Genomic DNA, 25438 nt, shown 5'->3' with positions numbered 1-25438 from the left:
TTCTCCTATCCCTTTCAGCCTTCTGCAAACTAAGTTCTACAGTGGTCTCTCCTTATCCACAGCCATGTGTGGTCAATGTAATAGATAAATTCCAAAAATAAGTAATTCAGGTTTTAGTCACTTGATTATAGCAAACATTCCATTTTATTATTGCTGTTAACCTCTTACTATCCTTTCTTTATTTGCTGTCTGTGGTGTCAGATGTCCATTGGGAATCTCAGACTAGGTCCCCAGATGAAGGGACTACTGTATAATCATAATTATCAAAATAAGAACAAAAAGTATTGCGCAAAGTCCTGAAAATAGAGAATGTGTTGCATTGTGACCTGATATATTAGGGAAATTAGCTTACCTCCTCTTACACAAATTTCATATTTCTTCCCTGTATTTTATTGTTTATTGTTTTAGTTACTCTTGCTGTTTGGATTAGTTAACTTGCTAAACTACTAACTATAATAAATAAACTTGCTAAACTACTAACGAACACAAAAAGAACCAAGAGGTTCTTTCTCTGTTATCCTCACACAGTGCAATTCTTGCGGAGCCATGATCACTTGGAAAAATCACTGTTTTTATTGTTTCAAAACAGACCAGTCCTCAGGAAATGTCTTTATCAACATATTAATCTCTTTCATCCAAAAGGGACTAGAGAGGTCTGTGACCCCAGAACCACCAAACTATTGTCTGCTTGTAGTGGTGTATAACGAGATCATGTCCTTTCTCACTCTTACCATGAACCTCCCCGACTCATCCAAAGCCTAGAACAGGTAGCTCTTTATTTTTCTAGAAAATGACTTGCAAAGTAAGACTGGGACAAATTTGAGTGGTATTAATTGCACAACACCAAACATCCTATAATACAAAAGTGAAATACAACTAGTGACATTTTATTAGCAGTTGTGATAAATTTATGGTATCTGAACCTGACAAAGTATATTACAAAATAGAATATAAATATCCTGTAATTCAGTTTGAAGAACACATTGTGGTTGGGAATGTAAGTCAGTTTAAACCTTGTGTCTCAGTACCTTCAACTGTGAGGGATAAAGGAGTTAGTCCATGCAGAAATGACTGGCTGACACATGAGACTTGCTGGCTCGTGCTGATCGCTGGAGCTCGGTGTGGCTTCACCGGCTTGTTTTGTCTCACATGCTTTATTACTAGCATCAGAAAGTGACCATTTTTATGCCAAGTTCAAACTCCCCACTGAAGCTGCAGTCTAGTAAAACTAAAGGAATTAAACTATAGTAAACTGTAATAACGTTTAATAAACTTGATTGTACAGAACAAAAAAAGTTATAATTTACAGTTATTTTCTCACAGATAATGGGAGAAAACCAGTATCTTTCTTACAAAAATATGTAGGACTTTACTAAGATAGTATACATTTACATCTTGTCTTCTGAAGGTTTAACAGGGAGAGATTTACCTGAAAAAAGTTTCTCCCAGGAAACCCAGTCTCTTGGCTCAACCGACCCATTTAAAAAGTTCACACAGGTCAGCTTTCTGCCAGTCTGGAGAAGATCTGTTTTCTTTGACTTGTCGTCATATGTTCACAAGTTTCTAAAATGTTTGCTAAAATTAACGTCTGCTGAATGGTCTTCGCCTTCACCCATATTCTTCCATTCATTCCAAATACAATCTCCAGTGGATAGAGTTTTCCCACTTCCTGTATGATCTCGGAGCCTGGAGCTAACAGTCTGTTGGGGAAGATGAAAGAAAAGGAACCTTAACAAAGCGGTGCGGTGTGTGTGTCCTGACATGCCTTTAGAAGGGGGCTCCTTTCCTGGGCCGTTCTCCATAGCGATTCAAAATCCCACCAACTCCAACCCAACAATGCACATTTCCCACCCCGTTTCTTCAAGAAGGTTGACACTTTAGGCATGATGGGTGAGTTGTCCCTTACAAGAAAATCAAACTCCTTTGTCACCATCTGTTCTTCCCCACATTAGCAGAATACCTCAATTCTTAATTTTAATTTTATTAGAGAATAGAAATTGTCCACTTGGTGATTTATTCCCCAATTGCCTGTAACAGCTAGACCACACCAAAACCAGGAGCTCAAAACTCCATCCAGATTCGTAGTGAAGTGGCGAGCATACAGGCACTTTTTCTATCACCTGTGCCTCCTAGGGGTGCATTAGTTGCAAACTGCGTCAGAAGCAGAGCTGAAATGTGAACCAAGCAGCGACTTGCCCAGTGTATCAAGTGCCTGCCCCACAGTGCCTGAATTCTGGACTTTACAATCATTCTTTATTACCTATGGTGCTGAAAGAACACTTGATTTTTTTTCCCCTGTAAGCCCAGCAAGCCTTCTGTGAGAGATTTGAACAAGGTAGAGTAAGAGCTTGAAGCATAAAGTGTTAGCCCCAACACTACCCTAATACCAGAAACTACACAGCCTGATAGGAATGAATCTGATATGTTCACATTGCAAAGGGACAGAACTAAACTCATGATATTATAAATGTGCAACTTGGGTGTTAAGTTCCAGGAGAAATTCATTTACCAAGAAGCTAATTCCAGATTAGCTTTTCAAGAAAGTTTAGTTATTAGAAGACAGGCGAGTCACTTACTTCCTAATTAAGCCCAAAGTCACTTTAAAAAGCAAGCCGTCTTGTCCAATCACACCCATTCCGTTGGCTCGTCCACAGCTGTCAATGCAGACCATCTCTGGTTCCATGTCTTTGTTAGCAACCACAAACTGGCCATAGATGAGATCTCCAACCTATAACGGGAATTTAAAAGCCAGCTAGTTTCCTCTCCACACACCATTCTAGTGATTCTGCTGTTGGTTCTCCTTAGTGCTATCTAGGGTCCTGTGGCTAAGGGGCTGACATTCTAGGATGTCCACGGTCACTTTGCAATCGAGTCTTGAAGGAGAGCAAAATGAACACATGTACCCTCTCTCTGCCCCCACTAGGAAACCCCAAAACTAGGAGCCTTCTCGAGTGAAATGCACTGGAGTTGCATTGTCCAATACGGTAACCACTACCCATCTGCAATTACTTAAACTCACATTTCAATTAGTTAAAATCAGACATTTACGGGCTGACATGGTAGCACAGTAGGTTAAGCCAGTGCTTGCAATGTTGACATGCCATACTGGTTTTGAGTCTTGGCTGCTCTGCTTCCAACCCAGTTCCCTGCTAATGCACCTGGGGAAGCAGCAGCAGAAGACCCCAACACTTGGTCCCAAGCATCCACATGGAGACCCAGGAGTTCTCTGCTCTTGTTATCAGCCTGCCCAGCAGAGCCCCGATTCCTATGGCCATTTAGAGAATGAACCAGCAAATGAAATATGTCTTTGTCACTCTGCCTTTTAAATAGAATACAATAGATATATTCTTTTTTAAAATTGCATATTCAAATTCAGCTCCTCAGCTCATTAGCCATGTTTCAAGACCCCAGTAAGCACCTGTAGCAAGTGGCTTCCATGCAGATATAAAACAATGCCTCATAGAGATTTACTCTAGAGAAGCAGATTTATGGAGAGGAAGGAACTGCTGATTTGCAGACTATCCAAAGCAAAATGGAACACTGATCATTAACAAAGACACTTCTCCATTCAGTAGTAAAAGTCTCATGGGACCAAACTTCAGAGTGACAAACCTGAGGAAACAGAGCACTTGTCCACTCAAGGAAACACTTCTTGAATATTTACTTTCTGTCTGTGACCATGTTCCTAGTGAGGAACACAAGACGCTCTGGACGCATTTGGTTGGAGAGCCGCTGGTAATGTACCAATCCCATTCCAGGGCAGATTCAGCTAAAGCAAAGCTACTGAAAGCGATAAGCAGCAGCGCGTTTCAGAGATGGCCCTGATCAGCCAGGTCTCTCGGGATGAGCACGTGGTCCCCAGGCTGGAAAGGGGGCTACAGCTATGCAGGTCCTGACCCAGGGAACAACCTGAGAAACCGATGAGAGCAGTAGAGTTGGGCGTGATTCCTGCATGGCCGAGTGGAGGAGTACAGAGGGAAGAGTGTCAGGCCAAGGAAGTCTGTGGCCGTTGAAGAATCTTCCTTTTGGTCTAGGAAAGGAGATATCAGCTCCCAAAGCCTCATGCAGGGGTGAAAGTGTGGCAGCCTTTATTCTACTGAAACAATATAGGCAAAAACCATGGGAGGGGTCACAAGGAGGGAGAAAGGGAAGGGAAAGGGGGAAATCCCTATACCTACAAAGCTCTGTGATGGAAAATAATAAGAAGAATCAAATTTAATGAAAAAAAATGTGGCAACAAGATGTTAGTGGGATCACTAAAGTCAGTCAAGAGGGAGTACAGGCCTGAACGTGAACAGTGGTGATAATGGTATGGACATGCAGAAGATAAAACAGGATCAAAGTAAGCTGAAGCGACTACAGACACGGGAGAGGTGGTGCAGCAAAATGGTCTGGGCGGAGAGAAGAGCATGGTCACGTGACCTGAGAAGCCCAAGAGTAAAAGTTAGGGGAGATTACTCCTCCACCGGAGGGACAGCCAGCTGACAATGACCGCACTGCTGACCTTGGTCCTGGATATGGACCCACACGGTATCAAAGCAGATCACAGATCTCTGACCTCAGAGATGCAGCACCCCAAGAACCTCCCATGGCAAATGTGAAGTGTGAGGCTGTGATCCTGACGTAGCTGAAGGAACTGTGAGAGCCTGAACAGATACCTGGTGAGACCCCTGCCTAGCTGGGAGAGCAGGTCATGCAGCCACCTGCAGACACGACCCGTCCTAGAAATGGCAGTGGGCCTTTCTTGTGAAGCGCAGTGCTCCCCTCCTCACCTGCACATTGGGCCTGTTTCTCTTGGTGGCACCTTCGAATGCCAGGTAAGACAAGGAAGCCGGCTCACTCCCTCCCACGTCCACTTTGAATATATCTCCAGATTTCGCGATCACGATGCCAATCACACGGTCTCCTTTCACTGGAACATACTACAAAACAGAACAAGCTAAGCATGGCGGGAAACCTTTCCAAGATATCTCCCAACAGGTGGCTTTGTCATTAAGGAGTTCATTTTTTAAATGTTCTGGAATCCAAGTTCACGAGTTCATACAACCAATACATGTTTCATCCTATGTCACGTTTGGGGCGGGGGGGGGGGAGAATTACAATATAAAACTCTCAAGTTTACAGCTTCTACTCCTTTGTGCCAGTCTATTTAGCACTAAGTCCCTTAGGTTTTGAGGCATCGAGGTCCCAGGGCCCCGGGATCCTTGGAACGGAAAACGGACATTGCATCGTTAGACAATTTGTCCTACCACGAAAGTTCTGACCTGAGAGAGAGATTTCACCCCCTCCAAAAAAAAAAAAAGCCTATTATCCCGTTGCACATTCCCATCATACCCGGTGAAGCGGGCACAGGACTGCCAGCCCCGGCAGCCTTCCCCACCAAGACCCCGCGATCCCTGCTCACCCGCTTCTGCTGCGAGTCCACCCAGTAGGCGCCCCCGCCGCCGCCGCCGCCGCCGGGCTCCTTGTGGCGGAGGCGGCCGCACTTGGTGACCAGCAGGCGGTCCCCGGAGCGCCGCAGCCCCGGGCCGCACACCACACGCGCGCGCGCGCTCACGCCGGCGTCCAGGCGCAGCGGCCGCTCCCCGGCCCCCTGCGCGCCTCCTGCGTCCTCGTGCTCCGGCAGCAGCAGTTCCTCTCCCGGCAGCACCACCTGGTTGAGCACCGTGCGCGCCGCCCGCGCTCGGAAGCCCGGAGCCGCTTCAGCCATGCTGGGCGGCCCTCGAACAGCCTTCCGGGTATTCGACTTCCGCTTCCGCGTGCACCAGCCGGCCAGGCTCCGGCGGCCCGCTTCCGCCAGCAGCTGTGGGTTGGGGCTTGGGAAGCCGAGTGGCTGGTCTTCACGCGGGTCATCCTGTCTGCAGGTCCTCCTGTCCTCACGCGGGTCCTCCTGTCCGCCCTCGGGTCCTCCTGTCCTCACGGGTCCTCCTGTCCGCCCTCTGGTCCTCCTGTCTGCAGGTCCTCCTGTCCGCCCTCGGGTCCTCCTGTCTGCAGGTCCTCCTGTCTGCCCGCGGGTCCTCCTGTTCGCCCGCGGGTCCTCCTGTCCGCTCGCGGGTCCTCCTGTCCGCCCTCGGGTCCTCCTGTCCTCACGCGGGTCCTCCTGTCCGCCCTCGGGTCCTCCTGTCCTCACGGGTCCTCCTGTCCGCCCTCTGGTCCTCCTGTCTGCAGGTCCTCCTGTCTGTAGGTCCTCCTGTCCGCCCTCGGGTCCTCCTGTCTGCAGGTCCTCCTGTCCGCCCTCGGGTCCTCCTGTCTGCAGGTCCTCCTGTCTGCCCGCGGGTCCTCCTGTTCGCTCGCGGGTCCTCCTGTCCGCCCGCGGGTCCTCCTGTCCGCCCTCGGGTCCTCCTGTCCGCTCGCGGGTCCTCCTGTCTGCAGGTCCTCCTGTCCTCACGCGGGTCCTCCTGTCTGCAGGTCCTCCTGTCCTCACGCGGATCCTCCTGTCCTCGCGGGTCCTCCTGTCCTCACGCGGGTCCTCCTGTCTGCCCGCGGGTCCTCCTGTCCGCTCTCCACCACCCAGCTTGCTGTCTGTTCACGACGGAAGAAAGCACAGCTTGAATCAGTTGGGCAGTTTCCACTCCCAGGGCCCGGGCCATACCAAAATACATCTCTCTCTTCTGTAATACCACCCTTCAAACAAACAAAAACCCCACTATTTCTTTCACACGCACATTCATAAACTGTTTCTGAATGGCATAGGAATATCAGTAACTCGACTAAATCTGCCACTTTACTTGTAGCACAACAGCTGCTCACATAAGCAAAACCAAACACCTGGTTACAAGGACCTCGGGACTTCCAATGTTCTTGAGATTCTTTATATATATAACCAGAAAGGCAGGTTTGCAAAGAGGAAAGAGGAGAGGTCTTCCATCTATCTGCTGAATCACTTCCTAAGTGCTGCAAGGGCCAGAGCTGAGCTGATCCGAATCCAGGAGCCTCTTCCCGGTCTCCCAGGTGGCTGTAGGGTCCCAAGGGTCCCAAGGCTTTGGACATTCCTGACTGCTTTCCCAGGCCACAAGGGGGGAGTTGGGAGGGAAGTGGAGCAGCCGGGACACGAACCAGCGCCCCTATGGGATGCTGCACGGCAGTGCTGGATCAGATTCCCCTGCAGAAGTGAGAGTTCCTGGGGATGGGTGTCCTGACCCAGAGCTTTCAGCTACTTCCAATATGGCTGCCCAACTTTGAGGCACCTGCTTGCCAGGAGCACTTTTAGACTTGTATATTTGATCGGACCATCTCTGACTGCAGGTTTGACAAGACACCATAGAGCCATTTTTCCTGGTGCACTCACGAAGCCACCTCAAAGACAAGGGGAATTGTTTCGCCACAGTGAGACTGTTCTTGGTTAGTTTTCCTGGCTGAAGCCGGGAATTTCTCTGCAATTCAACCCAATTCCTGAGAGCCTGGGCCAGTAAGTATTACATCACCCAGCCCACCTCGATCATGGCTGACCTATCTAGGCCAGGTGGAGGCCACACAGTGTACCCTCCCCTCATCCGCCCATGTCAATGATGGCGGCTCAGATCTAGCCAGGTCCAGTTTCTTTGGGAGCAACACGCCGCCATAGCTACGTGACAAACAACTGAAGCCATCTGCTGAGCTAACCAGACCATAAGTGCGTGATGGGGTGTCACCCACTCCTGGCTCCACCCACCCCGACAGGCCCTGGGTGGGGCGTCACCCACTCCTGGCCCCGCCCCCGCGACACGCCCTGGGAGGGGCATCCTTGGCTCCACCCACCGGCCGGCAGGCGCAGGACGGTGCGCGGGAAAGCCGCTAGCTGGGGACGCCATGTCGGTGCTGCTTTGTTACCTCAGAGGGTTGAGGCCGGTGAGTGAGGATTCGCACCTTGTGGGTGGCAGGTAGCACAAGTTGTCCGCTTGGAGTTGGGAACCCGGAAACCGACACGCGTGAACTGAACAGGATTCCACGTTCACTTCCGACTTCGGCTATGAGAGGCCCCCTGGGAACTCTCATGAGGTTGGGCTTAGAAGAGTTCTACGTTCGCCGGGTTTGTTGTAGGTGTTTATTCAAGAGATTGAGAGAGAACTCATCCCTTGGTTCCCTTCCTGAGTGATCCTTAGCGGCCGAGACTGGGCCAGGCCGGAGCTGGTATCCCAGAACCCAAACCCGGTTTCTCCTATGGAGAGTCAGAACCCTAACTATTTGAGTCATTTGTGTTGTTCCCTATGGTGCGCACTAGCAGGAAGCTGAGGCAGGACTCGAACCAGAGGCGGAACTCGAACCCTGGCACTACCAGGTGGGAGATGTGTGTGTGTCTTTACTGAGAGGCCCAAGGTTACCTCCAGGTCCTTGTTTCTGGGCTTCTGCTGCCTTTTCTGGTTATACAAGTGGCAGCACATTGGAAATGAAGAGGAGGCCCAGCGCTGGCATGGCGGTGCATACCACGCCTCCTGGGTACCGCAGGTGGGAGTCTGTCAGTTGGTCCCGAATGTGGGAGGGTTGGATGCTTTGGAGCCGTGCAGTCACGCCCACTTGGCCTTCCAGTACTGCTGGCCTCCATCTCTGTATTTCTGAGTATTTCACTCTGGAAAATGGGGAAAAGTCGTAAGCAGGACTGGATGGGAGGCGTCTGTCTCTCATAGCACTCCCTCTTTTAGAAAAGCTCTTTGTGTGTAGGGTTAAGCTTCTGCCTGCAGTGCTGGCATCTCCCATGGACACCAGCTTGGATCCCCTCTGCTCCATTTCTGTTCCACTTTCCTGCTAAAGCACCTGGCAAAACAGGAAGTAGTGTCCAACTGCTTCCACCCCTGCATCTACGTGGGAGACCTGGGTGCAATATCAAGCACCTGCCATTGAAGTCTTGAGGAATGAGCCAGGAGATAGACCATACCCTCCCTCTGTAACTCTGCCTTATAGACAATAAATAAACAAAACTTGACAGCAGTTGCTACTTTATAAAGTAGAAGTGGTAGTTTGTATTTTAGTTTTTACTGGTGAACATGAATTTTTCCCATTTCAGACTAGTAATGGAGCATTTGCTTTCAGCAGGAGATGAGCTGAATAGGTAGCTGAAGCCCATTTCCTGCTCTCAGGGAGTTTATTGTCTTCTTGGAAAGATACCAAGTGTACTTGTAACCAGCAGACGAGTGCATCTGCTGGGAGAGTCCAGAGGATGTAATGAGTATTGTTTTTGCAAAACTAGTTGAGGGGTCAGCCCGACACAATGACCTAGTGCCTAAAGTCCTTGTCTTACGTGCTCCAGGATCCCACATGGGTGCTGGTTCTAATTCTGGCTGCTCCACTTCCCTTCCAAATTCCTGTGTGGGGGCTCGGAAAGCAGTGGAGGATGGCCCAAAGCCTTGAGACTCTGCACCCATGTGGGAGACCTGGAGGAAATCCAGCTCCTGGCTTCAGATCACCTCAGCTCCAGCCATTGTGGCCACTGGAAGGAGGTGGGGTGAACCAGCGAATGGAAAATCTTTTCCTTTGTCTCTCCTCTCTATAAATCTGCTTTTCCAATAAAAATAAATAAATCTTTAAAAAATAATTGAAGGGCAGAAAGAAAAACAGAAAAAATTCAAGCCCTTTGATATGAGACACCCACTTGTTAACCGGTAGGTCAAAACATCTACCCCAACTACAGGGTTTTTTTTTTTTAATTGGAAATATATACAGAGAGGAAAGAGAGGAAGATCTTCTGTCCATTGACTCACTCCCCACGAAGGTGCAATGGCCGGAGCTGCACCAGTCTGAAGCCAGGAGCCTGGAGCTTCTTCTGGGTCTCCCAAGCGGGTGCAGGGTCCCAAGGCTTTAGGCCGTCCTCGACTGCTTTCCTGGGCCACAGGCAGGGAGCTGGAAGGGAAGCAGGGCTGCCGAGATAGAACCGGCGCCCATATGGGATCCTGGGTGTGCAAGGCGAGGACCTTAACCACTGCGCCACTGCGCCGGGCCCAAGTTTAGTTCTTTTTAAAATAAGATTTTTTTTCTTATTGGAAAGGCAGATATACGGAGAGGAGGAGAGACAGAGAGGAAGATCTTCTGTCCGATGATTCACTCCCCAAGCAGCCACAACGGCTGGAGCTGAGCCAGTCTGAAGCAGGAGTCTGGAGCTTCTTCTGGGTCTCCCATTTGGTTGCAGGGTCCCAAGGCTTTGGGCCATCCTGAACTGCTGTCTCAAGCCACAAGCAGGGAGCTGGATGGGAAGTGGAGCTGCCGGGATTAGAACCGGCGCCGACAGACAAGGACTTTAGCTGATAGGCTACCGTGCTGGGTGCTGGGCCCGCCTTCTGTCTTCCATGGGAGGAGAGAGAGTACCCCTACAGTTGCCAGACTGTATAAGGACCTGGGAAGGGAAGTGGCTACATGATACCACCTCCAGGCCCTGGTGAGAGAAAGCACATCCTGGGGGAGGGACTATTTGATTGACAGGTGGCAGTGGGATTTGCATAGAGCCTTGGAGCAGGGGATCTGTGGCTTCCGATTTGTGTCCCTAAGCTAGCTGCCAAACTGTCCAATTTTGTCCCCCTCAGACATTTGCTGAAGTGTGCAAATTCATCACATCTTCTGCTGGTAACTTCCGGCTTATTAGAGGAATAGGGCTTGCCTATCCCGGGTTCAAAAGTTTCTATTTCATCTAATGGGTCACTCCCCTGAGCTAGAGAATTTCCCATCTATACCCTGTGTCATAATCATTAGAAAAGTCATTGGCTTCTGAGCTGGACAAGTTCTTAATCAGCATGAACAAAATTAGAGAGACACTGGTTGCAGCTGGAGTGCTCTTTAAGTCGGGAAGATTGCATTTCATTATTTCCCAAACACTAGATGGTAGTCAGTTGCCCCTGTGCAGATTGTAAAACCATCTAGTTTGAGCATAAAGCCTTTTAATGTCCCTCCAAGTAAACAGACTACTGAAAAATAGACGTGGCAGATCCTATTAATCACTGCACAGGTGCATCATTGATCTCTAGGTATAAATTAAAAGGCCTGTCCGTTGTCCGTGACTTGCTGTAGAACTCTGCCTGAAAAGTTAGTCAAATTGCCTAAAGCAACAGTGTGATTTTAAAAACCAGCCTCATGTGACCTATCACTATCTTCTGCTATTATATTGTAAGATTTTACTATAACATTTTCCTAGCAAAAGCAACTTCTGGAGGGGATCAAGGAAAGGTAGAAAAAAGACATGTCTGTCTTAAAGTGCAACAGCCAGTTTATGTCAAAAGCAAAGGCTTTACTTATCTCTCTGCCGTTTGAAGAGGCACTTGAGGCCTTCAGTTGGTTCAAAGGCATTGGCAGTCTTCTGTATGTAGCTGGGTATGTTCCTCACCTTTGCACTGGTAGCAGCAATGGGTGGCCTGATCATGCAATGTGTGTGCTGAGGCCAGGCCACACACCCTCAGGCTTTGGTCCCTGAGATCGCAGATCCGACATCTCTGAGGCCAACCTGATATGAACGCACCAACAAACCTGTCCGTTTCTTTTCAGTCTCTTCACATTGTTACGAAGAGATTGTGGAAGACATTGCCTGCGGTGACCCTGAATTTGCGCCCTTATCAGACTCAGCAGGATGACAAGTCCAAACCTATCAGCCGTTACCCCATTCCCTACAAGAAGGACTTACCTTTTGACATTTTAGAGCTCATGGAAGAGATTGAAATGAAGGTGAGATTCCTGTAGTATGGGGAGATCCAGCCAGTATAAATCTTTGTGGCCCAGCCTGGCCAGGATTCCCGCGTAGCTGAACCCTTCCTGTGGGGTGCAGATATGTCCCAACTGTGGCACACTTTCTAAAAACCCTCTGGCTTAGCTGCAGCCTTGCAGCCTCTCATCCTGTTCTTTGTCTCTCAGTCCTCTGCTCACCGTGACTGATGTGTGGTCGCTGTACATTGTGGTATAGAGATACAATAATGGGGAATATGTACTAACTGCTTTAGCAAGTGAAAGCGACCTTGCTCTTTTCTATAAAAATTAGTAGCTTAGGAAATTACAAATTGAAAAATTAGATAAATTAAATAAACAGGAAGATTTTTTAAATTATTATTATTTTTTTTTTTTTTTTTTTTTTTTTTTTTTAAAGATTTATTTTTATTATTTTTTCATTGGAAAGGCGGATGTACAGAGAGAGGAGAGAGAGAGGAAGATCTTCCGTCCGATGATTCACTCCCCAAGTGAGCGCAACGGGCCGATACTATGCCGATCCGAAGCCAGGAGCCTCTTCCGGGTCTCCCGCACGGGTGCAGGTTCCCAAAGCTTTGGGCCGTCCTCGACTGCTTTCCCAGGCCACAGGCAGGGAGCTGGAAGGGAAGCGGGGCTGCCGGGATTAGAACCGGCGCCCATATGGGATCCCGGGGTTGCAAGGCGAGGACTTAACCACTTGCGCCACCGCGCCGGGCCCAAATTATTATTTTATTTTGATAATCCTTACATAGTTGATTAGAACACAAAGGGTCAAGGGATGCAGGAAAGTGGGTAAGACCATTGTTTCCACATTTTTTTTTCTGTATCTGGGGTAAGGAAGGAGATAAAGGAAGAAGCGCCATCCAGCCTCCCTACCATCCCAGGGTCCCCGATGTGGGGCATGCTCCGAAGGTCTTGCACAAGTGGTTTTGATACTTCAGCAGTTCTGAATTGCTGCCAGTCTCACCATTCCAAGCATGAAGAAATCTCTCCAGAATTCACTGGCTAATATAGTCCACCTCAGAGTTTCCCCTTGCCCAGGTTTTCACTGCCTACATGTGACTTGGGTAGTTGATTGATTTGTTCTGTCTTCTGTCCTCTCTTGTGGTAACACGTGTCCTCTGCAGTTTGCAATAGGCTGCCATATCCTCTAGGTACACTTGGATTTGCTGTCCACTGCTCCGTCTGAGCCTCTGAGGAGGCTCAGCTTTGATACTTGCACTCCATGGTCAGAACATGGAACCTGTACTTCTCTTCAAGGTTGGGGTTCTGAGATCAACAGTTCAGTTGGAGGGATCCCCAAAGAAATTTTGTCTGAGGTGATCCCAGACCTGATTCTTGTGTGTGCTTGCCAGCGCAGGGCCCAGCACAGTCCGTTGCCCCTATCAGCTTATGCATATGCTGGTGGTTGCAATTGCTGGATCAGCCCTGTCCACACAAACCAATGGGTATTGCAGTCCAGCCTGATTCTGTCCACTTCACACTCGGCCCTCACACAAACCAGTGGGAGCAGCAGCCTAGTTGGGGCAATTCCCCATAATCCCCACCAAGCCCGCTTCCTGCCCTGATTCCTGTGCTTGCCAGTGTGTACCACAGACTTGTTTAGTCTGTCCCAAATCCCATGCAGCTCTGCTATATGTCAATGGACATTGAAGCTTAGTTCAACCCAACCAGCCCCACTATCCAGCCTGTACACACTCTGGTGGGTGCCGTTCTATCTAGCCAGGTTTCCTCCAGTGCTGGTTTTCATGCTCTCCAATGGGAGTGATAACCCAAGAGGGAGTTGCCCACTATCCCTTCTAGGCCACTCCCAGATCATATACTCTCCAGGTGGTTCTACAGTTTAATTTGACAGAATTAGCCCCCAGTGCCAGCCTCTGCCAGCTGATGCTGCGGCAAATTCCAACCAACCCTTACCCACTCTGATTTATGCTTGTACCAGTAGGAACAGTCAACCAAGCCTGGCTTTTCCCTGATCCAGCTCACATGAGGCCCATAGGTGTTGTAGCCCTGCCTGCCTCAGCCCCCATCCCAACTCATACTTTCCAGTGGGAGTGGCGGGTCAGCAGGGAGCCCTCCACATTCTCCTTACCAACTTTGCCCTCTCCCTCCCTGCTTCTCACGTGTGCTGGTTGAGCATTGCCACCCAGTCTGGCATGGCCCCCCTCACCTCAGCATTTGCCAGTGGGTGCTGTAGCCTGGCCAGACCCCGCCCACCTCCAATTTCAGCTGATGCTGGTGAGGGCTATGGCCTAGCCCAACCGAGCAGGCACCCAATCCTAGCCATAATGTATACTGGTATGTGTTGTGACTGAACCTGGCTCAACCCACACTCTTCTGGTGCTTGGATTCGCCAGTGGGTGATGTGAACTGGCTCAGCCTTGTCCGCCTCCAACCTATGCCAAATGTATGCCAGTGGGTACCTTTCGCTGGCCTGGTCTGGTTCTTGCGCTCACCTGCAGGGACTGTGTCCTGACAGCAGAGTTGCCCAGGCTGCTCCATCAGAACCTCTCCCAGTGCCAGATCTCACGCATCCTGGTGGGTCCATGAGCCAGCCCTACTTAGTCCACCTCCTGTCCTAGCAGGAACAGTGGCCTTTCCTGACTGACCTTCAACCCATTCCAGTTCTTACTGTTGGATGTTTCAGCCCAGGCAAGGCTTGTCCATACCCAGACACAGCTCACACATGGCTCAGTAGGGGCGGAGACCTAGCCTAATCCATCCTACATCTACCCTGGTCCTCCAGAGCACCAGATGGTGCTGGAATCTAGGCTGGCTTGGTGTGACCAGTCCCAGTCTACACTTGTGCCAAGGGAGACTGCAGCCATATCCAAACCAGAACACACACCCCACTCCGGCCCCCACACTCACCAGTGGGAACCCCAACCCAGCCAGGGCATCCTCCCAGCTCCCCAGCCAGGCCTGTTCCCAGCCACAGAATGCATGCATGCCAGTGGTTGCTCTGACCCAGCTTGACACAGCCCCTCACCTGTCTTTGCCTTTAATAATGTAGCCTGGCATCCCTGGCTCATGCAGACCAGTAGGTGTAAGAGCCTAGCTCAGCATGACCTGTGCTCCAGCCAGTCATTGAGAAGTGGAATGAAGTCACCATAAATGGTTTGGTTTATACCAATCAAGATTCTCCCACTGGAGCCTTGACAGGGCTTAGCCTTCCCTGGAGCTCATGGCCTTTCTTTCAAGGGAAGAGGGAAGAAATGGTTGCTGGAAAGCAGACAACAGTTATCTGCCAGAGTAGCCCATTAGCAGCTATTCTGAAAACTCAGTGCCAGAGCCCACAGATGCACTTCACTTCTGGCCTGGCCTCGAGCAGATCACTCAGCCTGTCTGGGCCTCGGTTACCATCAGACTGGAAAGAGCAGCACCTTACCTCATCTTCCTTACAGAGTTGTGCTTGTTACTAATTTAATTTTTAGAAGAAATGAGTACTATTGGCCCTTCTGTGACAAGATAGGACCTAAGCAGTAGAATCTAAATTTTAAGTGTAATTTGGTTTCATTTTAGCATTCACTATAAATTTATAAGATGATTTGCCACACACCTTCAGAACTAATACCTAAAAAAGGAAAGGTACATACAGAACAACTGACCTTCCCAAGCTTTCATCTGCTATTTGGCAGACAGTAATGAGGAATGCTGTTTGCTTGTTCTGTTCTTAGCCTGCATTTTGTGTGACCCTGTCTTTTTCCTTCCCTTGCAGACAGGATTTTTACCAAATATATTTAAAGTGTTATCTTACCGTCCATTGGAATTCAGAGCCTTCTTTGCTTATTATGATGTCATCTGCAACAAAAAAACAGGTAAATGGAAAAGCTTTGCTGGGTCATTCTTGGGTGACATTCCAGTGTTTACTTGCTAGCATTTCGTCCTGCATTGTATCTGAGTGCCTGGAGTTAGGAAGAAGCTCAACTTCTGCCACTTGCTCTGGCTCCTGAGTGGGAGGTCTTCATGTGTAGAACTGAAGCACATTAGCTAAGAACTCTGGCTTATTTTTGTTCAGGTTTAAAAGCCACTATTGTTTCCTTACAGTTGCTGTATAAATCCTGTTTGACTTTTACATGGCAGGCATGGATTTATCATTTAGTTTAGAGCCCAAAATGCATTGGTTTATTTATTTCTTAAAGAATGCTCATTTCTTTTTTTATGATTTATTTATTTTTATTGGAAAGTAAGATATAAATAGAGGAGGAGAGACAGAGAGGAAGATCTTCTGTCCAATGATTCACTCCCCAAGTGGCTGCAATGGTCAGAGCGGCACCAATTCAAAGCCGGGATCCTTGAACCTTCTCTGGGTATCCCACACGGGTGCTTTGATTCCAAGGCTTTGGGCCATCCTCAACTACTTTTCCAGGCCACAAGCAGGGAGCTGGATGGGAAGGGGCTGCCATGATTAGAACCAGCGCCCAAATGGGATCCCAGCACGGCTAGGCTGGGGTGCTGGGCCCAAAATGCATTGGTTTAAATAGGAATTTTTTTAACCTTTCTCTCCCACCTGATATTCCCTATGTGATCTGGTAAGGACTAAGCTAGTATTATTCACTATCTGGAGTTGCCCTTGCTTTCACTCTCTTACAGGCTCATCATTGCTTATCAGCAGAGAGATAGAGTAGGGAAGCGGGAGAGACTCATGGACATACATCCTTTCTCTTTAAGGTCGACAAATGCTTTGGTTTATCTCCCATTGAGAACTTGTTTCACTGTTACATGTAGCTATGGGGGAAGCTAATGGCATGTGCCTGACTATAGTGAAGGCATTCTATCACTAAAGAAGGAAGGTGAGAACATGTGGCGGTAGTAGCAGTCTGCCCCAGTGTTCCCCGTGACCTGACACCAGCCTGTCTTGCTGGCCTTAACTCCCCACAACCCTTCTTTATTTTCCGAGTCAAAATAGGCTAATTTTATCTACTCCACCCAAACAAACCTAACAATCAGGCCTTATGATTACCTTCTAGTTTTGTTTAGACTTTGCTGTGCTCCTAGAATTCCTTTTCTCCCGTCTCTGTCTGGTGACTCTGATCTTTCCTTAAATGCCCATCTTTCTTGCTTTTACATACCAGGGATTCTTCTTCCTCTGATCTGCTAGCACATCCTCCAATTGCGCTTTCCCAGTGACATACACAATACTCTCTGCCTTATGTTAGCATCGTATCTTTTTGTAACCTCTCTAGTCAGGTAGGAAAAGATCAGTACCATGTTCCCATTTGAGTTCTACCATAAAGAATCCAAGAGAACTTCAGCAAAGTATTTCAGCATCTCAGAGCCTTAGTTTTCTTACTGATTATCTGATTATCTTCATTTCCTTACTAATAAAATGGGTATAATGCCCCCTCTCCAGAGCTGGGTGAGAATTCAATAAGACAAAATGAACTTTCCAGAATTGTGCCAGGTACCAGGTGGGTTCCTCCTTCCAACTCCAGCTCTCCTTTCCCCCAGGTAGTAGGACCGGTGCAATTAGGAAGCCTTTCCTTGTCTTTCTCATTTTGAAAATGTTAGCCCAGAACTTGATGGATCTCACAAAACCTTTCATGAATTGAGTAGTTCATTCCCTACATTTTCTGAGTAATCACTGTATGCCGAATACTTACTTCTTTTGGGAATATAGTGGTGAACAAGTCAGAAAAAAAATGGGTTCTCAAATATATATATACACACACATATGTATACGACAGCTATATAGAGAGGAGAGACAGAGAAGAAGATTTTCCATTCATTGATTCACTCCTCAAGTGGCCACAACACCTGGAGCTGAGCCAGTCTGAAGCCAGGAGCCAGGAGCTTCCTCTTCCAGGTCTCCCACACGGGTGCAGGGTCCCACAAGGCTTTGGGCCGTCCTCAACTGCTTTCCCAGGCCACAAGCAGGGAGCTGGATGGGAAGTGGGGCCACTAGGATTAGAACCAGTGTTCATATGGGATCAGTTTTTCATCATCTGGCACATGCAAGGCAAGGACTTCAGTGACTAGGCTACCATGTCTGGTCCCTCAAATATATTTTTGAAAATATATTTATTCATTTGAAAGAGTTAGAGAGAGAGAAAAAAAATTCTATCTGCTGGTTCTTTCCACAGATGGCCGCAGTTGTCAGGGCTGAGCCAATCAAAGCCAGGAGCAGGAGCTGCTTCTGTTCTGCATGGGTGCCAGGGGCCAAGCACTTAAGGCATCTTCCACTGTTTTTCCCACGCCACAGCAGAGAGCAAGATTAGAAGTAGAGCAACTAGGACACCATATTGGATGCTATCTCCTCATATATTCTGATGAGAATGAGGACAAATGATGAAAAACTGAGTAAAATAAAAGAACAACTTAAGAGTATTAAGTGCTGTGAGGAAAATAAAATATGATCATTGATAGCAAGGAACTGGGTGGGGGACACCTCTGAGCCAGTCCAGCTTGTTGTCTTCTCTGGGCTGTGGATTGTTTGCTCTCTACTTCCTCCACAGGCCAACTCAGCAGAGCTGACAAGGAACTCATCATTGTCGTGACCAGCCTAGCCAATAGATGCCCCTACAACGTGGCTTGCCACAGTGCCCGGTACAGGGTCTACTCAAAGAACCCAGTGCTCTCTGACCAGGTGAGTGCCTGCCTGCCCTGTGACAGTGTCAGGGCCTCTCTGTACACGAGGAAGAAACAGTGCCTGAGTCACTGTACCCTGATTAGTGCAGGAAACGGAAACTCTAGCTTTTCCACCCGTGTGAGTTCATTTTCCATCCTCTGTCACAGCACTCACTTGGCTGTGTGTGTGTGTGTGTGTGTGTGTGTGTGTGTGTGTATCAGACTGACAGATATGGAGGAGGAGGAGCTCCAACCTTGTGCCAGATATGACACTAGAAACTTGGCATAGATTCTTGGGATGTATACCATTTTCTCTCTAAGGTGGGGAGAGATTTATACTTGCACCTCAGTTTTATACTGGAGGCGGTTCTGGGCCTTTAGTATGAGGCATATGATTAGCAGGTGGCAGAGTCCATTTGTAAAGCTGTACTCTGTCTACATTGCATTTTCCAGATGAAATTTGTTTCATTTCTGAGTCCAAACCAGCCTCTTTGGATTTTTGTGTTTTATTTAGCTTGCTTGCTTGCTGCTGGCCTGCTTGCCACTTGTTCCAGAACTGCCTTATCCATTCATTCCCACCAGCACAGGTATTGACAGGAAACTGAGTTTCGATTCAGCAACACACTAAGTTTTTCATCTGTTCTCATCTGTATATATGAGGAGCTGGCATTGTGGTGTAGCAGGTAAAGCTGTTGCCTACACCACTGGCATCCCATATGGGCACCGGCTGGTGTCCTAGCTGCTCTACTTCTAATCCAGCTCCCTGCTTGTGACCTGGGAAGAACAATGGAAGATGCCTAAGTGCTTGGGCCCCTGGCACCCATGTAGAAGACCATACTCTTGCTTTGTCCAAAATCAGATCCTTGGCTGTCAGGGGTCATGTCATACCAGTTACTTCCAGAGGTACAGACTGAGGGTGGAGATCTAGCAAGTGTGGGTTTGTCACCAAGCTTACAAAATTCCACTGTTTCATAAGTGAACTCCTCAATCCTCAGAGCTCAGGAGCAGAAACCACTGCCTTTACTCCCAAGGTTAGAGCTGTCGGTATCCCTCCTCCCTCTCCAGCCTCCTCACCTGACTTGAGTGGAGACCTTGTAGCCTCTGAGAACAAAGATCAGCCTCTTGGCCCTGCTGAGATCCTCTTCCCTAATCTTTCATCCTTGTGAGTCTAGGATCAATTCCCCAGGCATTGTCTTCCTTGTGGCAATTGGCTTTTTAAGTTTCTAGCCGTTTCCATTCTCGTTTCAGCAAGGGTGACAATTGTCAGCATGGTCTTTGGGATCTAGTCCACCTGGAGTGCTCTAGCTGTATGATCTTGGTGGGAAACAGGGTGTGGATGGCCACTTTAACTCTTTCAGCTTGTATTTATTTGTCAGTAAAATGGGGGTGATAATAAAAACTCAACTTCTTGGGCTTATAAGGATTAGATGAGATCATGGATAATGAAGCATTGGATGCATTCCTAGTGCAGAGTAATTGCTAAATGCCAGCTAGTTTGTGTCTTGTTGGGATTAATTGTAAACAACGTTCTTTGATCTCCTTTTCTCCTGTACAAAGGTTGACCTTTTGGGTCCTTATGTACTAAGAGTTTGTGACTGTTGGATATGGGATGTGCTGATGTCATGTATATTTAGATGAAAAGTAAGTTCTGTAGCCACAGTGAGTGAAGACGACTTCTTGGTAGATGGGGTGCTGATCCAGACATACATGTTTACCTTCCGTGGTCTAGATCCAACATACTTAGCCTTCTGAAACACTTATATTGGGTTAAGTTTTTCCCTTTATTGTAACCTTTGGTTTTTGTCTTCAGTATTGCCACTTTTTTGTTAGGCCTTGTGCTTTGTTGGCTGTGTTGTGATAGAGATTTTGCACATGACCATTTTTTTTTTTTCCCTTGCAGGTATCTGTGAACTGGAGAAAGTCTGACCTCTCTGCTCGGGAAAAAGCAATGCTGGAATTCGCACTTGCTGTTTCCCAAGCAGATGACATAACAGATGACCATTTCAAAAAACTCGAAGCACACGGATTCAATCAAGAAGATGCCTGGGACATAGCTGCAATTTCAGCTTTTTATGCCATGTCCAACCGCCTTGCTAATTTTGTCAATCTTGTTCCCAACAAAGAATTCTATTTCATAGGCAGAACCAGTGAGGTAAAAGATGTGAAGAGTAAGCCTGCTTCTACCCAAGTCTAAAAGCCTGGCAGGAAAGGCCTGTGTTCACCTCAATTGTCTTGTGCTGTAAGACCTCAGAAAGTCTTTTTTTTTAAGTCCAGTCAGTGGATGGAGGCATAAATAAATGTTTTTTGCCTGCTTGATGAGGTGAATCCTCAGTGTTGTGGGTACACAACAACATGTGACACCAGGACCTAGGGGACACATTTCAAACAAATGGCTAAAGGTTGACTTCTGCTGTGATCAGACAGAACCACCAGGGGCAAAGGAGTTTCAAAGGAAGTTTTAGGGATTTCTCATGAAGTGGCATCTAACTGGGTTTCAGCAACTGAAGTCAAAAGCTTTAGAAAAAATGAAGTTACGTTGAAATTGGTTTGTCTAGTCTGTGATTTGAAATCTGTTCCTTATTCACGTGGTTGTGTGTAGACTTTGCTGAAAGGCACTGAGTAGATAGGAACAGGCAGTGTTGAAGTTCAGTCTGTCCTGTTTTCTCAGATAACGGGAAGTGATTTTTTTTTTTTTACAGACAGGTTGTAAAAAGCCTTGTAATTTCTTTTTTTCTTAAAGCATTGTAATTTCAATAGAATTTTAGTCCTGTATGATTGTTATTTTGGGTTTCAATAAAAATCATTTGGATTACATTAGCACTCACACCTAAAGTAGGAGCATTTAGGAAAAAAATTTGGCCTGACTAAATGACCTGTTCTGTGTGTTATAAACATCACTGCCTCAGTTGGTGGCCATATTAACTTTTCAAGGCTCTTTCTCAGTGTTTAACTGGGAGTTATATGCAGATCTTCAAAATGTCAGTTGGTTTCTCTAGATTCCACAATTGTTTAATTTTTGAATTGGCTGAACTGTGAAATGTTGGGACCCTGCACATGCGTGGGAGATCTGGAAGAAGCTCCTGGTTCCTGGCTTTGGATCTGCTCAGCTTGGGCTTTGCGGCCACTTAGAGAGTGAACCAGGAGATGAAAGACTTCTCTGTCTCTCCTTGTCTCTCTGTAACTCTGCCTTTCGAATTTAAATAAATCTTTTTTAAAAATACCTAGTGTTTATAATATCTTAAAATTGAATTTAACTTCACTTTAAAGGTAATCATATGGGTAAATAGCCTGGCCAAGGTCATAACCCCAGACGTATGGGAAGAGAATAAGCCAGCGCCTTTACTAGGTGTCTGCAGCCACAAGTGGTGCATTATTCACAGATGTTGTTAGTTGTAAAGTGGACTAGCCCTTCTGCTCTGTGGGAGCAACATGGAGGGAATCTCAAGAATGACTACGCAATGCACCTTAGGGTGCTGGCCTCTTGCCCCCTCTTAAGTCAGCTGGTGACACCGTGTAACTCAGCAGGAGGACCTGACCCTCCGCCAGCTCGGTCCCCTAGTGAGCTTTCTGCACGCGGCTGGTGACCAGGCCCTCCTCCACCCCCAGCTGTCAGTGCTCCAATCCACCTCTACTTGCCGCCCCAGGGAGCCCGCAGTTCCTCCTAACTGCGGATTCGGTGTTTATCCTCAGCTGTAAAGACCTCCCGTCCCTCACGGCCCAGTGGCAGGCACAGTGCCAGCAGGCGGGACAGAAGCCGCGGGTCGCCAGCTCTCCCGGGTGGGTCCGGCAGAGAGGAAGGCTTTGGCCTGGAGCAGCAGCTGGGAGCTGGGGAGCTATTCAGGGCCTCGATAAGCCCCTGATTATAGACACTGCGTAGACCAGGGCTTTTAAGCTATTTTTTAGTTATTTGCCTGAGCCGGCAGTGACCCAGGCCACTTACCTAGTGCGACCTGCACATAATACGCTAATTCCCCTGTGTCCCCTCTCCCCTCTCAACTACGGGCCCTCCGTAAAGTGGGGATAACAGTCGGTAATCCTGCCCTGCCTCGGGACTGCCGGGTCGGACCTCCGGTCACTGACAGCTACCCACGGCCAGCCGGCCACTCCACCTCCGTCCTGGAGGCAGGCGGTGCCTCCGCTTTCCCGGTCCCCGGAGGACCGGTTTTCCAGCCGGTGGGGTTAGGCTGCCGCACCCGGAAGTGGCGGCTGGAGAGGCAGCGCTGAGGTGTCGGCCGGCGGATTGCGGAGCCGGGGGAGCCCGGGGCGGGGGCGTTGGTCATGTTTCCCTTCGGGCCGCGGAGTCCCGAGGGGGACGGGGCGGAGGAGCCGACGCCCCACGGCGGGTCCGCGGCAGCCGTCAGGACCTCCTCGCCGCCGCCACCGCCCCAGCCCGGGGCTGACTCAGGCCCGCCCCCGCCGGCCGCCCGGAGCCCCCGGCGCCCCGGTGTCCCCTCGCTGCCCGCGGCCGCGCGCGCCGGGGAGCTGGGGCCGCCGGCCGGAGCGCCGGAGCCCTCGTCCTCCGCCCAGGGAGAGCCGTCCCCGCCCGGCTCCCCGCGCCGGCGCTCGGGGCCGGACGGCAGGGCCGGGAGCCGGGGCTGGCCGGGCCTCTGCGGCGGCCTGGGCAGCTCCGGCGCCCGGCTCTTCGGGTGGCTGCGAGAGCGCAGCCTGGGCCGCGGGCTCTTCGTGGACCCGGCGCGGGACAACTTCCGCACCATGACGAATCTCTACGGTTCCATCCACCCGGCGGACTCGGTGTACCTCAGCACTCGCACCCACGGCGCTGTCTTCAACCTCGAGTACTCGCCCGACGGGTAAGCGTTGGGGAGCGCACGACGGCGGCCCGGGACCCCCGGATCCCCTCCTGACGCTTTGGTGAAGCTCGGGGCCTCGCTTGTCCCCTTACCGCCCGGCAGGTGTGCGGGAGCGAGGCCGGGAGGTGGTGAGGCAGGGTGTGTGTCCAGGGTGGGCAGCCTGCACCTGCTGCGGGCACTTGCCGGAGAAGGAGGGCACGAGCTCTTGCTTCGCTCATGGAGGCCGCTGAGCCACGTCGGTCATGCTCCCCAAGGCTCTCCAACCTTTTCTTGGCTGATGTACTATTCTGTGTTTGGCCTTGCTCTGCTGCGGCCTTGGGAATGTTTTCAAAAGAATCGGGATATTCTCTGTGTGTTGGACACTGCCAGAAGGTCAAGGCACCAGTTGTTGTCCCCGGTTGCTCTGCTTAGAGGTTGGTCTGAGGGCTTGAGCCCTGTCACTTGAAGCTTGATGGGTTCTTTCCTCAGTTTAGGATAGAAATAAAAAGCTAGGAAGCATCCCATGAGCTAGGAAAGTGGGGTGTCTGGCTGGATATCGGCTTTAGGGGACAGACACAGCTTGGGTGTTTTAAGGTGTGTGTTTGTAATCATGACCATTGGGAGGGACGTGGGGGGCTCGTGTTGTTGTGCTGGATTTTGAAATCCCCAGATAATCATCAAGTCTGAGGTGCTAAGGCATAAAGGTGGTTTATTTAGGTTAACCTAGGTCTCCCAGCCACCTCCCCCAGCCCAGCATGGCTGGGCGGAGGAGGGGCAGCCGCAGGGAAGGCAAAAAGAAGCTCGAGCAAGCCAGGGAGCCCAAGCTCCCCAGTTCTTATACATTTCAGGCTATTAATTATTAATTATACAGTCATGATTTAGTAGACTTCTATTGGTGGGTTTGAAACAAGCAACTTTCTTTTTTTTATTTTTTTAAAGTTTTTTTTGTTATTTTTGTTTTTTATTACAAAGTCAGATATTTTATTATTATTTTATTGTTTATATTTTATATAGTCAGATTTTTATTACAAAGTCAGAGAGGAGGAGAGAGAGGAAGTGGAGCTGCCGGGATTAGAACCAGCAACCATATGGGATCCCAGTGCATTCAAGGCGAGGACCTTAGCCACTAGGCCACGCCACCAGGCCTGAAACAAGCAACTTTCAAAAAGTACAAATCGATGAGCTATTGGGCTGTGAATCTTGAACACCAGGGACCTCCTTCCTGAGGAGTGGTCTGCCTACGTGACCTGCCAGGTGTCCTGCGGGGTGTCACGGAGACTATCAGGCCTGGAGTTCACACAGCCCCCAGTGAAGCCATTAAGGGCAGAAAACATCTAGGTTCTTTAGTGTCTGGGTGGGTAGAGAAGTGTCTTGAATGAGAGTGTTCAAGCGACCTCATGTCCTCTTCAGGGAGCACGACCTGCGGCCTCCCTGGTCTGGGCAGGGAAGCAGAGGGAAAATCCACCTTGGTTGTCTTTATTTTGTGCTGCCAGCACATCTAGTGCGTGCAGACACTGACCTGTGAGATAGGGTCCAAGGAGTGGGCACACTCCCCTGTGCTTCTGAGGCCCTGGGCTCTGCCTGGTCACCCACGTGGGAGCCCTGGTTTGCCTTGTGGGCTCCCGGCTTTAGTTGGGGCCGGGTTGCTAGGAGTGGACCAACAAATGAAGGCTCTCTCTACTCTTCACTCTCTGCCTTGCAAAGAAAGCTTAAACAAACACAACTCTGGCCTGTGAAGACGAAAGGCTGAAAGTAATCAAAGGAGAAAATTGCTATGCTGATGACATAATTCTGCTGCTTACCTTATCAAGGCCTGTGGGTTGCTGGTTTGCTTAGTTGCTCACGCCTTGTCTCATTCGACCAGTGTGTGTCGAGCACTTTGCTGTGTTCCACAGGCAGGGGAAGCAAGTGAGCACAGCCCGCCATGGCACTGCCTTCAGGACCCGTTCGACCATCGGCTGGATAAACCGTTGTCTGTGTTTACAAACTGACAGGTTTGAAGGAAACTCTTGTGGACCCGAGTGTGTAAGGCTCCTTGAGGAAGTGCCTCATGAGCCAGCGGGAGATGAATTAGTCAAGGTGGGCTTGGAGGAAAGGCAGGAGTGTTTCAGATAGAGATTGTCACCAAGAATCTGGGGTAGTGCAGAGGCAGCGTGTCAAAGAGGAAGTTGAGGAGGCATAGGGTAATGAAATAAACATTTAAAGAAACACATGAGGCCTGTGTTGTGGTGTAGGGAGTAAAGCTGCCAGCTACAGTGCTGACATCCTGAATGGGCTCCCCTCAAGTCCTGACTGCTCTACTTCATATCCAACTCCCTGTCGAGGAACCTCGGAAAACAGCAGAGGATGACCCAAGTGCTTTACCAGGTCCCTGTGTGGAAGACCTGGAAGAATTTTCAGGCTCCTGGCTTCAGCCCGCCCAGCTGTGTCCATTGCAGCCATGTAGA

The 25438-nt window shown here is 49.2% G+C and overlaps 3 protein-coding genes across 3 annotated transcripts in view; 2 read left to right on the top strand and 1 right to left on the bottom strand.

The window, feature by feature from the left end:
- Window positions 1–866: 866 nt before the first annotated feature.
- On the bottom strand, window positions 867–7790 carry EXOSC3 (exosome component 3). The gene is made up of 5 exons (XM_040963584.1): window positions 7742–7790; window positions 5405–6522; window positions 4773–4922; window positions 2577–2728; window positions 867–1700 (listed from the first exon to the last, which is right to left on the bottom strand). The coding sequence occupies exons 1-5, from the start codon at window positions 7788–7790 to the stop codon at window positions 1499–1501; spliced, it is 1671 nt and encodes a 556-aa protein (XP_040819518.1). The 3' UTR covers window positions 867–1498.
- LOC121144932 lies at window positions 7789–20395 on the top strand. The gene is made up of 5 exons (XM_040963583.1): window positions 7789–7827; window positions 11443–11619; window positions 15353–15452; window positions 18090–18220; window positions 20102–20395. The coding sequence occupies exons 1-5, from the start codon at window positions 7789–7791 to the stop codon at window positions 20393–20395; spliced, it is 741 nt and encodes a 246-aa protein (XP_040819517.1).
- Window positions 20396–22370: 1975 nt separating this feature from the next.
- The window catches only part of DCAF10 (DDB1 and CUL4 associated factor 10), a 55160-nt gene continuing 52092 nt past the window's right edge, over window positions 22371–25438 (top strand). Inside the window, exon 1 of the mRNA XM_041004349.1 lies at window positions 22371–23012. Coding sequence (XP_040860283.1) covers window positions 22480–23012 — 533 coding nt within the window. The 5' untranslated portion in view covers window positions 22371–22479. The remainder of the gene's footprint in view (window positions 23013–25438) is intronic.

This window comes from Ochotona curzoniae, unplaced genomic scaffold, assembly GCF_017591425.1.
Source record: "Ochotona curzoniae isolate NIBS_2020 unplaced genomic scaffold, NIBS_Ocur_1.0 scaffold_3208, whole genome shotgun sequence".
Lineage (NCBI taxonomy): Eukaryota > Metazoa > Chordata > Mammalia > Lagomorpha > Ochotonidae > Ochotona > Ochotona curzoniae.
Note: the sequence above shows the minus strand (reverse complement) of the source record. Positions and strands in the feature narration are given on the sequence as shown.